Source organism: Armigeres subalbatus, chromosome 2 (genome assembly GCF_024139115.2).
Source record: "Armigeres subalbatus isolate Guangzhou_Male chromosome 2, GZ_Asu_2, whole genome shotgun sequence".
Classification (NCBI taxonomy): domain Eukaryota; kingdom Metazoa; phylum Arthropoda; class Insecta; order Diptera; family Culicidae; genus Armigeres; species Armigeres subalbatus.
Window position 1 is genome coordinate 134,279,071 of NC_085140.1, and position 13,345 is coordinate 134,292,415.

At 40.1% G+C, this 13,345-nt stretch overlaps 1 protein-coding gene across 14 annotated transcripts in view; it reads left to right on the top strand.

Moving 5' to 3' along the window:
- Window positions 1-13,345, top strand: part of LOC134210873 (high affinity cAMP-specific and IBMX-insensitive 3',5'-cyclic phosphodiesterase 8) — a 630,844-nt gene that overhangs the window by 551,027 nt on the left and 66,472 nt on the right. For 3 of the 14 annotated variants that reach the window (XM_062687265.1, XM_062687264.1, XM_062687273.1), the window contains exon 3: window positions 135-301. The exons of 10 other annotated variants lie outside the window; for them this stretch is intronic. In XM_062687265.1, the coding sequence (XP_062543249.1) occupies window positions 135-301 (167 nt within the window). Of the gene's footprint in view, window positions 1-134; window positions 302-12,073; window positions 12,468-12,958; window positions 13,018-13,345 lie in introns of those variants that run through there. One more of the 14 variants, XM_062687266.1, reaches the window with a different exon arrangement.

Genomic DNA, 13,345 nt, shown 5'->3' on the forward strand with positions numbered 1-13,345 from the left:
ATGAATCATTGTTTCCCTGAGTGATGGAATCATGAATCAAGAAACTCCGAAATTGTTCGCATTTGAAATAGAAGCTGCACCACATCGTTCTAAAATTCCGTATTACAATAACGAAATCATTCGCCTGATGCAAGATAAAAACGGGAACCCCAAGGCATATACCCGAATCAACGCAAATGGATCGACGTTTAGACCCCGGTCCATGGAACGTGGACAACATTCTGGCATACGTCGTTACCACCGACGACGGGTTACAAGCCTGCACGAAATTATCGAAGGACGCCCACTCGATTTTGAAGATGTAAGTATGTGGTAGTATAATTTAATAATTGCTCTTTTTATGGGATACAAAAGTGTTCTAAATTTTTTGGAGGTAAATACTCCTTTTTATATCTTTATTAGCAAGATTTACAGCCCAAGGCTGGCGTCCGTTAAATACTACTAATACCTGCTGAACATATTTTTTTAAAGCATTATTAAAAGCATTATACATTTCACTTATCCTAGTAGTTGCCATAGCTATAGAAGTACCTGGCAAAGGGAAGGGATCATACAAGAGTCAGCCTCAAGTCCAACCTAGAGATCCTCCATAGACAAGGTCAAAACAAAATCTGAATTAAGTTAACATTCATAAAACATAGAACTAAGTGCAATAAAATACAGCTCTGGAGTAAAATAATGGACGAAGAATCAGAACGAAAGTCAGGAACCACAATAGGGGTAACCGTTGAAACCAATAAGGTGCTCCAGTTGTAGGATCTCTGCTAAATTGACCTATTGAAGACTTAATCAGGATACTCCGGATGATTGTGTAGATGCGCTGTTCTCCCGATGTATTTTCATAGCAACCTCAGACAAAAGGCGAACTTTGGAACTAACTGCATCAAATCCAACTTTGGCCGGCCAAAGGAATATTCATATAATTTAGCGCACTGGTGGAGTTAAGCTGAGGCACGATGGGGCACGTAACCCACCACATCGAATATTTTTCCTTTTCCTTTTAGTAAACCCTACAAAACTCCTTCCAAAATTTCTGCAAACATCATTCCGGATGTATTTTTTTAGGAAGATTTTTTATGGAAACAAATTAAAGAATGGAATAAGAAATCCTAAGGGAATTTTTGACAATGTTTCTAATTTTTAGTTATAATTTCCGAAAAACAAAACTCTTGTAGTCGCCGAATAGTTTTCAAAAGAATTTCTGAAGAGATTCCCGAATTAATTTCCAAAGGAATTCCTGGATAAAGTTCTGAAGAAATTCCTAAAAGGAATCATGAAGGAATTTCAAGAATCGATCGGTATATAACACTGTGGGTTTCCTGGCCCTCTCTCAAAAGTTCTATTTTGGAGTAATTCTATAGCCTTTCGGTACAACTTTGTTGAACGAAAAAGGCAAAAAAAGGAAGGCACTTCAAATTTAATTTCCGCAGGAATTCACAAAGAGACTCATAGAAGGAATCCCAGAAGGTTTTCCTGAAACAAATTTTCGTATATATTGTAAAAGAAATTTCTGAAGGGTTTTTCGTAGTTTTCCCAATCAAATTTCCAAAGGAAATCCTAAAGCAGCGGTTCTCAACCTGGGGTACATGTACCCCTGGGGGTACCTTTGCTAGCCGCAGGGGGTACCTCGGACAAAAATGCGTAATGGCGGACATTGTCTTGTACATGATATGCATAGCGATCTGAAATTCCAAGCCAACTGAAGCCTGACCTCCACAATCAATAAGAAAATGTTGAAGAATATGTTAAGAAAATGCTTCTTAACTAAAATCTAGAATTTAAAGGTTCGGAAGCCTTCGTTTGAGAGCCATGAAAGCTTTTTTCGAAAAGCTCGTTTTTTTCGTTGCAAGAGGATTAGAAGCATCTTTCCACGCTTCTTCTTTCTCATCGGAAGCGTTCTTCCAAGCTGCGCGAAAGTGGCCTTTCAAAAGGCTTGGACGTCTCCTTTCAAGAGGTCTAGAAGCCTCGTTTTAAGAGGCCTCCTTCCAAGAGGCTCAGAAGGTTTCTTTCAAAAGGCTCGAGAGTCGAGAGGCTCCCTTGACAAAACTCCTCACACTCGCTAGAGTCAAATAAAATCATCATCAGCAAAATGCAGCCTTCGCATCCTCACTATTGAGAGGAAGCGTAATAAAGCAGAGGTACAAAAAAAAAACAGAGTGAGGAAAAGCAAAATAAAAACACATGTGTGTGAGGCGTCGAGCGAAAAAGCACTCATTAAGCCTCCGGAGTGACGCTTTGTATGTGAAAAAAATCTTGGAGGTGGTTTTAAGTGTGAGTGAGTGAGTGACGAACAACAAGAAAAAGATGAACAGATAGACTCGTCCTTGTTTTGAGACGCACAAGCTCGGGTTTAATGATGCACAATGTTTCTTTTCTACTCGGCGAGGAGTTTTAGGCAAGCCTGCTTTCAAGAGGCCCGGAAGCCTCCTTTCAAGAGGCCAGGAAGCCTCTTTTAAAGAGGCCAGGAAGCATCCTTTAAAGAGGCCAGGAAGCCTCTTTTCAAGAGCCCCAGAAACCTCCTTTCAAGAGGCCCAGAAGCCTCCTTTCAAGAGGCCAGGAAGCCTCATTTCAAGAGGCCAAGAAGCCTCCTTTCAAGAGGCCCGGAAAACTCCCGGAAGCCTCGTTTTAAGGGGCCCGGACGCCTCCTATCAAGAGGCTCGGAAGCCTCCTATTAAGAAGCTTGGAAGCTTCCTTTCAAGAGGCTCGGAAGAAGTTTTCTTTCAAGATGCTCGGAAGGCTTCCTTCAAGAGACAAGAGGCTTCAAGAGGTTCGGAAGCTTTCTTCAAGTGGTCCGGAAGCCTCCTTTCAGAAGCTCGGAAATATTTTTTCAAGAGGCCACTTAAAAGGCCTGTCCGCCTTCTTTCAAGAGGCTTTGGAACCTCCTTTTAAGGCTCGGAAACCTTCTTTCAAAAGGCTCGGAAGCCTCCTTCCAAGAGAATCGGATGCCTCCTTCCAAGAGGCTCGGAAAGCTCCTTTGAAGAAGCTCGGAAGCTTTTTTCCAAGAGGCTCGGAAGCCTCCTTTCCAGAAGCTTGGAAACCTTCTTTCAAGTGGATCGGAAGCCTCATTTTAAGAGGCTCGGAAGCCTCCTTTCAAGGGGCTCGGAAACCTCCCTCCAAGAGGCTCGGATGCCTTCCCTCAAGAGGCGCAGAAGCCTACTTTCAATTGGTTCGGGGCTCAGAAGCCTCCAATAGTCCTGTAGGAAGCTTGATGCTTAATCTTAATGTGAATTGGAAAGTTGCATGGAATAACAAAAAATTCTTTGGGCTATATGCCGTTAGTTTTCAGGTTCATTTTCAGTTACGCTAATTTTAATTTACAGCAAAACATAGGGGGTACCTCAACTAATGCAAAAGTTCAAAGGGGTACCTCTCATTAAAAAGGTTGAGAACCGCTGCCTTAAGATATTTCTTCTAAGATTCAAAGAAGAAATTATAAAAAATCAAAAATTCATTCGGAAATTCCTTCACAAATTTCTTCAGAAATTATTTTACAAAATCCTTCAGGAATATCTATAAATTTTTTTAGGAATATCATCGGAAATTCCTTTAGGAGAATCATTCTGAAATTTCTTTTGGAATACCTTTAGAAATTCCTTTAGGAATTTATTCGGAAATTGATGGAGTATTATAAAAATTCTTCCAGTAGTTTTTAAAGAACTCCCTTCGGAAACTAAAAAAGGTATTGCTGAAATTCCTTCGAAATTTCCCTTAGGAATTCCTCCTGAACTTCCTCCAGGAATTTCTTTTGAAAATTCGTTTAGGAATTCCTTCGGTCATTCTTCCGGATGTTTTTAGCAGCACTTCCATTAATTTACCAGACCTTGGAAGTTTTTTTGATATTTCCTTTGAGCATTCTTTCGTATATCTCGAAAAAAAATCTTTTGGGAATCCTTCGAAAATTTTATTTGGAAATTCTTTCTCCTTCAGGAATTTTGAAGGAATTTTATATTGTGTTACTTAAAGAATTTCTGGAGAAATTTACAAAGGCATTTTGGGAGTTCTGTTCAAAGGAACCACTGAGGGAATTTTATAAATTATACCTAAAGGAGTTCCCGAAAAAAAATTCTGGAGGTTTTTTCTAAAGAAATTTTATAAGAAACTCCTGAAGTAATATCCAAATGAATTCTGGAAGGAATTTCCGTAAAACATCCTAAAAACATTTTCAAAAAAAAATCCAAATAATTTTCTAAAGGAATAATTGATGGAATTTCCTAAAGAATTAGGAAAGGAATCCACGAAATAATTTCCAAACAAATACCTATTGAAATTTCTTATAAATTTCTAAATTTATACAGGAATTCCTGCAGAAATTACTTCAGAAACTCTTGCAAGAATTCCTTCAAGGCGAGATGAACCGTCAGCCGTCTGACAACAGACACAAAAAAAAAAACATTCAGAAACATCTCAAAGAATTCCTTCGGGAATTCTTTCAGGAATTTCTCCGGATTTTTTTTCGAAAATCCGGACAGTAGTGAAGCAGTACTGTTATGAATCTGGAATTAAGCCAAAAAAAACAAAAGTATCGGGATTGCAGTCGATCCATAATCATACTGCTTCGAATATTCTCATGAATTCTTTTGGAATTTCTTCTTCTTCAATGGCTCTACATTCTAACTACATTCGAACTCGCCATCTCCGGATTGGCAATACTACGCCTTTGCTCGCAAGGCTACTGGAGACCCTTAGGAATTTACTTCAGGGAATTTTTTGGTAGAAGAACACCTCTAGGAATTTATTTGATTAGTCATCCAGAAATTCTTTCAGGAATACCTTCAGGAATAATATACCTAAATGTATTCTATCGCAAATTTCTCTAACAAATCCATCACAAAAGGAACACTTTGAAAAATTACTTCAACATTTTTTTAAAGAATTCTTTTAGAAACTTCTTCGGAATTTCCTTCAAGAAATCCTGTAGCATTTTTTTCAAAAATTCTTCTAGGTATTCCACCAGAAAGTCCATTCTCTCGGCTTCCGTAATATATCCGGAAGTTCCTTCCGAAATTTCCAAACACCTTCCTAAAGGATTCGACATTCTTCATTTTTTTTCTAGGCGTCGAGAATTCGTTCAGATTTTTTAATCTATCAGGAAATTATCAGGAAATTACTTCGCAGATAGATCCAGAATTGGAAAAGGAAGACATTCCGTCAAAAATTCGAAGAAGAAATTCTGAAAACTCCTTAAGAAACTCCCTAAGAAATCCCTTTAAAAATTCCTATAGGAAAGCCTTAGAAAGATCCTTAAAGAATCCCTACGTCTTAAAAATTTCCTCGGATTTTTTTCCGAAATTTCTACGAAAATTATTTTGCTTGGAAATTTCTTCAAGGATTCCTTCGAAGATTCCTTAAAGAATTCTTTGAAGCATTTCTTCGAGAATTCTTTTTGAAATTTCTTTGGGGATGAATTCTTTTGGAAATTTGGTCGAATTCTTCGGAAATACCTACGAAAATCTTTTCAGGAAAACCTTCTGAAATTCTTTCAGGAGAAATCCTTGGGGAATTTATGAATTCTTTTGGAAATTGCTTTCGGAATTTCTTTGGTTTAGGAATTCCTTCGAACTTTTTTAAGAAATTGCTTCAGCATTTTTTTCAGAAATTTCTTAAAGAAATTCTTCCAGTAATTCCTTGAGAAATCTTTTCGGAAACTCTAATAAGAACTTTCTCTAATTCCTAATAAGAAATTCCTCCAATACTCTAATAACTAATAAAGCTTCATCCAGGAATTCTTTCGTTTTTTTCGAAAATCTAGCTAGAAAATCCTTCAAGACCTTCGGATATTCCATTAATATTTTTTTGGGAATCACTTCAAAAATGTTAAAGTCTTTTTAATAAAGACACAAAAAAACACTTCAAAAATGTTTTAAAAGGGACCATTCAAAAATTTCTATAAGAGTTCTTTTTGAAAATTCCGTTAAAAACTCTTCTGAAAATACCGAAAACGAATACCAAATAACGTCAACATTTTCAGTTTTTTGACTAATTTCAGATGAGTTTTCCGAAAACCCAATCTGTTTTTTTCACTTCTTTAGTTGTAAACCAAAATAAAAAAAAATCATAAAAAGTGCTGAAATATAATCTTGGACTGATATTCGCCAAATTTGGGAGAGCATCAATTCATTGGCCGGTCCACACAGCAGCATTTTTTTTAATTTTTGAAATAGTAGTGGTGTCAGTTTATGAGTTCTTCGGCCAATTAAGCCAAATTATCATCTGCAACAACAAAATGAGTTCATTTGCTTGTTAAGAATGAATTAGAGCAGGGAAATTTTGGTTTAGGAAAAGAAGAAGTTCCAGCATTTGGATACATTAACGAATTAAAGTGAAATAATTATGCATATATCAAGCTTACATATTGTATTTCAGTCCCTGAAAATCTCAAGACAATCTTTTAATAATAGACTTATTTTTGACGAGTAGTTCTAATGCGCAAGCTCGAGCGGTTAGTTTTCGGGAAAACAGTCATCACAATTTGAAAAATAAAACACTTGAACAGTTCTGATGTGACTTGCTCCAAGTCCAAAATCCGACTCTCTTCTTTATTTACAAAAACGTTATGTATAACTACTGGCTATTGTTTACAATTTTTCTCTCATTTTCAATAATGTTGCAGAATTTTGCATGCTACCTACATTTACTCTCATGTGACATTCTGCTCCGAGAGCATTCGTACTCTCTAAATAAACAATTATTTAACAATTGAGTCAGCTATTATTTCCAGGCCAGCTTATTCGCCAAGTTTTGCTTATACTTAAATATCCGTTGTTTATTTTCAACAGCGGTTGCTATTTGATAAACATAAATGGACAGGTTCCAACCTGTCCAATCTTTCCTTTTTTTCGTTTATATGACATACTTTAAAATTGGAAGGAAAATGATGATTATTGCATGGCGTTTAGGGTCGCTACACTAAGTGATGCAATTTGATTCGGTACACCCTTTAAATAAATTTCCGAAGATATTCCTATAAAAATCCAAAGGACTTCTATTAAATTTCGAAGGTAATTCCCAAGATATTCTAAGGAACATCCAAAGAATTCTGAATTCTGTATGTTAGAAATATTATGTTATGTAATTCTGTAGTTAGAATTCTGCAGTTAAACCTGGTTTTGACTCTGGAATAGCTTGCTGGAAACACACTTCTTCACAGATATTCTTTTTTCCGCATCTCAAGTTTTACGCGCTGTTTGCTTTTCATTGGTTTGTTCTGTGTACTGTGTAGTGAATCTCCGATTATTTAGCATCTTGTGTAAGGTGCTGGAGCAAATGAGGCTAGCTGAGAATCCTGATTATTAGCAACAAATCAAGTCGAAATTCTGGCTTAACACAGCCAATTTGGCGTGACAGTGAAATATGCAGAACGCTCACAGAAAATAGTCGCAAAACGAAAGAAAGGAAGGAAGGATGAATGAGTAATTCGTGAGAATTGAAGGAGCAGCCCTCCTTTTCTCCCATGATGGCCTTCAAATTTGCAGTTTAGGAAAGAAATGGATCTTTTTTTCTTTTTTTTTTATTGAAGGATGAAGGCAAATCTGCATTCAGACACCTGAAATTATCACTCAGGTAGTGGGGTTGGCGCGGAAAGCAGAAGGCCAGCCCGCCGGACCCACTAAACCCACCCAAGCAACAGAAGGTTACTTGAGTTACCCTCTCTACTAATACCCTGGTTCCCCCAGGAACTGCCTTCCAGAATTACTTCTGGGGGATAAATAGGCAGTACTTAATGTACTCGCTCATTCACGCTCACACAGGCACTCATCCCGTATGAGTCTTACTTGGGTGCTCTCTCTAACACACCCTGACACTCTTTCTGACGCACCATATGAGTCTTACTGTCTTACCACTGACATACCATGTGAGTCTAACTTGGGTGCTCACCCTTTACGCACCATGTGGGACTAACTTGGATGCTCACTCTACCACCTGATTCACGCTCTAGCACACAAATCTGAGACTTATTTGGCTGCTCACTCTAGCACACCCTGCCACTCCTCCTGACACACGCTCTGACACACCCTGTAGGGCTTACTTAGGTTCTCACTTCTGACATACCATGCGAGTCTGACTTGGGTGCTCGCCCTTAACATACCAAGAAATGGGTCTTATGATCCGGGTAGAGTCACTCTGGTCACTGGAGAAGGGGGACTTACAACCCTGGAGGAATTAGGAAATGCCCGTTCGCCTCAGATTATGGGATTACAATCCCAGTTATGCAGGAGGTCAGTGATAAAGGCAACGATGAAAAACATGAGTGGATGATTGCCCGAGTAATTCGCGAGTGCCTAGATGCTGGTCGAAATCCCGAATGCTTCTTCGGGGACTTGATATTTGGGGCAGATGCATAGGAAATGTTCGGCAATATTGAGGACCCTGCAAATTTTGCACGTTGTTTGGAAAGGGCTCCCACCAAAATTGTATGAGAGCCGAGTATGGTCGGTCCGAAGCCGAGAAATAACGTGCTGGCCCTTTAGATTGATCTGATAGTCCCATGCCTCTGTAGCCTCCTTAATTCCATACCAAATTTTCAAACAACTTATAAACAAAAAATCAAACGCTGATTTGGCGATTCTAATTGCACTCACATGCAAACCAACACCATTAACAGGTAGCGGAAGCCATCGTACTGATGGTGTTGGTTGGTATTGAATTAGTTTCAGGGTAGTATACGTTCTCAAACTGTGGTTCCAATCTATCCAAATGGTTTTCCTGATTGTGTCCGCCAGGTGGACAGCCATTCCGAAAAAAAAGTGCTGCGTACCATCTATGGTGGAGTGCAGATGGCGGACGGTACGTGGAAGAAGCGAATGAACCACGAGTTGCATCAGCTGTTGGGAGAACCATCCATCGTTCACACCGCGGAAATCGGAAGACTGCGGTGGGCCGGGCACGTAGCCACAATGTCGGACAGTAATCCGGTGAAAATGTTTCTCGACAACGATCCGACGGAAACATGAAGGCGAGGTGCACAGCGGGCAAGGTGGATCGATCAGGTGGAGGACGATTTGCCGACCATCCGCAGACTGCGTGGTTGGCGACGTGCACTCATGTACCATTCAGTACTGGAGAGGGCTTTTATATATTGCACAGGCCACTCCGGCCTTAGTCTGGTAATAATTAGGTGGACAGCCATTACGGAGCGTTGTTCTTCATGACCGGCACTAGCGAAGCGACTAGCAGTGATGTTGCCAGGAACTCCACAATACCCCGGGATCCTGGCAAACGTCGTGTTTCGGCGCTTGTTAGCAAGAATGCTCTGGATGCACGGGTACTTAGGCTGCTCACTCTACAGCGCGGAGATGGTACTGGCTGAGTCGGTGAGGACTAAAAGTGGTTTCCTCGACGCCCAAGCAAAACGGGCAACATTTTTCAAAGAGCTATTTGTTCCTAATTGCATTGAAAACTCTGACAAGACAACAAGCCTCAGTGTCTCCAGTCTAAGAAACACACAATAATTTATTTCCGTTGCTCTGACGTTGCAATCTAACTAACAACTGACTTCTTAGGTGATGAAAGGTTCAATATTTTGCACATTTTGATTCAAAACAGATACGTTGCAACAGTAACATTTAGGTTCATTGTTATTGTCGCAATGTTCGTGGTTTTTGTACTCGCCATACAGAATGTCTGCCACCGGCCTTCTAAAGCCCCTAACGCAATTGAACGGAACGGCGACGGTAACGGCAGAATTTGACGAAAAATATGTGGGTTAACTGTCCTCCCTTCATGCCAGTGGAACCAAGTCGCTAAGGGGAGACTGCCGCCGACCCTCGTGCGTAGAATCCGGTCCCCTTGGATAAGGAGATAGATGCTGTGATGCCCGAAGGTAGATGTGGAAGGCAGGTAAGTTCCTAGCAGTATAGGAGACGGCTATCAATGATAACCTGACCTATCTGCAAACGGAGCGCTCTGTTGTTGATACTGTGGGAATCGGTTTTGCAGCTGACATTTACCTTGCAGAAGTTGAGAAGCTAAGCAGTCTTTACGAAAACATGAGCGGCGCGGCCCGAAGCATATGCGCGGGCTGCACTTTGAAGACTGAAGCTAAGTATGACCCCCGTCAATGGAAATACCAAACACTTCAACGATTGTATGGTTGGGGATTGGGTGTTCGCTCAACTTAATGCTCGGGTTGGACAGTTGATGTCTTCCCTGACAAACGTACCCACGATCGCACTTGATGGAGGACTAAGCGTACTTCGGATGGTGCCTTAATCCAGGTACGTCCGGGTGTATCTCCGACGACAATCAATGAAATATCGTCTACATAAATGAGAATATAAATATTGGACGGCAGGAAATGGAAAACACCGACCAGAAATAAAGTGACGTCCAGGACCAACTCTTGCGGCACACTTACATATTTCCTCCTGATTGATCCTCGATGTCTGGTTTCTGGCAAGTACTGGGAAAGAACGTCCTATGAGGAAATCTCGGACATATGCCAAAATGTTATCTGAAAACACCAGTTTGGAAAGCTGACGCGAATTAACGCCTTCCAGATATCAAAGGAACCTATTTTCAAGGGCGTCCTGGAGGACATCTGTTGAACTGGCGAATTGCAAACCCGTTCCGTACCGGGGCGGAAGGCGTGTCAACGGAAACCTAATCTCTCATCAGCTTCAAGCTTGTCTCGTACTCTCGTACTGCGGTTGACTAGCCTTTCGACGACATTAGAAAAGCATGCGGCCAGCGAAATCGGTCGGTATTTGTAGGCATCTCGAGACTCGAGGAGCAAAGTTAATTTTGAGAATTGGAATGACGAGACTGAGCTGCCACTCATTTGGAAAAGTTTGGTCATACCGGGCTTGAGTGACCAAATCGAGGAACACGGTTTTGGTGAAGGGGGGCAGGGTGCTTGATCATAAGGTATCCGATCCCATATGTGCCTAATGATTTCCCTCCGGCCCAGGAGAGGGCGAAGAGCAGTTCGGCGGAACTGAAGGGTTGGTTGATCAGGGAGTCAGGTGGGACTCGGAAGTCTTCAAGCGTTGACGATCTGGCTAGAATAGACCTCTGGAACCCGGCTGAAGAACTATTTACCGACACTAAGGATGAGAAATATTCCCCGAGTGCTTTGGTGAATTCCGAAGGAACGTAAATGGTGCGATGTTATAAGCTTCTCAACTAATCTTTGGTGTGATCGTCCACATCACGATGTATGGGGGAATTCATTTGCCACTGTGTGCTTTGAATCTACACCAGATTTCGGTGGCGGATTTATGAAGTCGAGGAGGAAATTTTCCCATTGCTTCCTCTTGGCTTCATGGATTATGGAGCAGCATTTGTTATGTTTTTCTTGATAAAACCAGGGGAAGCTGTAATCATCGACGCGTTTCGTTCGACCACCAACGGAGAACTTTTCGTCCTGCTAGCTGGTAGTTTGTGGGATAGATGCCCCAGCGGCTAGAGGTGTGCACCGCCGCCGACATTTTTGCATAGGCGGCTGCTGTTTTAAATTTGTTACGCCGTAAATCTATAATTTACAACGCCGATTCAAATTTGTAGTAATCCACAGAAATTTTTCGCAGTGTTTCACCAATACATTCCGTTGAAACTTCAGAAAATTTTCTGCAAAATTACCAATAATTTCCTTCGAAATTCCAGTTCCCATTAAAATTTAGAAAATGATGAAATCCAAAAAAATCCTTCCAAATTCCAAAAATATTCCCGTTTAAATCACGAGTAAGATTTCGTGAAAATTTGGTAGAATTTTCCGTGGAAATTCTGAAGAATTGTAGAATACGTTCCATGAAAATTAAAAAAAAAATATCCGTGCAAATTTCGAATAACTTCTTGTGGAAACTGTAATGAATTTCTATGGAAATTTCTAAAAATGGGAAATTTCAAAGAATTTCAAGTTGAAATCCAAATAATTTCTTGTCTGAATAATATTCTTGAATAGGGAAGAGTCGATCAATCTCCGTCGGGAAGAGACAGGGACTTGATATTACCTTGCGCTTGCTATAATGCTTGTAGGGGTACGATGCGTCCCTCTTCCATCTATCACCCGGTGCCGAGCAAATAGCAAATTAATCTTGTGAGATCTAGTCGTCTAGCTCATACTGTCTCAACTGTCAAATTTAAATATCTTTCGAATATGTGACACCCAATTCTTAAATGAATGTAAACAACAAAAAGTGTGAAAAGCAAACCATCAAAAATGGATCCCGAATTGCGTGCCTCTAAGATATTGCTCCGCGTGTTGAACGCCCGCGAACGCAGAAGATTTGATGCGTTCCGGATGCTGCCGCTCGATGCGGTACGGCCGAATATGCGGCGCCAAGTGATTAACGATTTTGATGTGCAGTTGTACGAGTACGAAACAGCCGGTGATTCGGTGGGGGTACAACCAGACACGGGCGTGACCACACACAGGAAAGGTAGCAAAACCGATGGCAAGCAATATCCGAAACCGGAAATGGTGGAAGTTAAGATTGAAGATGTCGAAAGCGAAACCACCGTCGAAGAAGGTTAATTTATATAATTTAATGTGCTAAGTTAAACAATGTTACTCTAATGTCTGGTTCTGGAATAGTGATATATCATCAACAATAATGAATTCAAATAATGATTCGATCTTTAATTTGTATTATTAATGTGTGAAACAGTATCACAGCAGACAGTTGTAGCACAGAGAAGCAGACGTCTCACTTAGAACAAAAATAATCAAAATCATGGTCCAGGAAACATAATAACCCAATGTCAAATACACTGTATGTGGACAAGCGGCAACCAGATGGCAATGTACAAACGTCAAACACAAGTTAAATCGATGAAAGCGCCATAGGTGGCCGATAGAGCCGCTACAAAAAGCTAATCCGCCGTTAAAAAGGTTAACGATGTTACATTCAGCTGAGTGAGACGTCTGTTTCTCTGTTGTAGTCTAAGCAATGGCTTTTTATCTTAATCAACTTTCTAGTTTAATAATTATTATGTTTAAATTAGTTTTAATATGTTACAGATGATGATAGTGAAACATCCTCAATGTCAAATTTATCAGAAGAAAAAGAAACTATAAAGGTACATCAAATATTATTGGCTTTTCTTTTGATGATTAAATACTTTGTATATACCTACGTTTATTATTACCAAATACTGCATTCTTTGGAAATAATTCAGCGTAAGTTGATTAATAGGCTAATACAAATCAAAATACTAAACTAATAAACTATGTTTGCAACTTATCAAGCATAGCAACAATTTTCTGTGGACAAGAAAATTTTTCTGTTTATATTTGATCGCATAGTTTTCCCCAAGCACAAAAGCCGTCCAATATTGTCACTTCAAGTTACTAAGCACACGACAAACAAGATCAATACCGAAAAGCCATAGTCTAACGTCTTTCGCA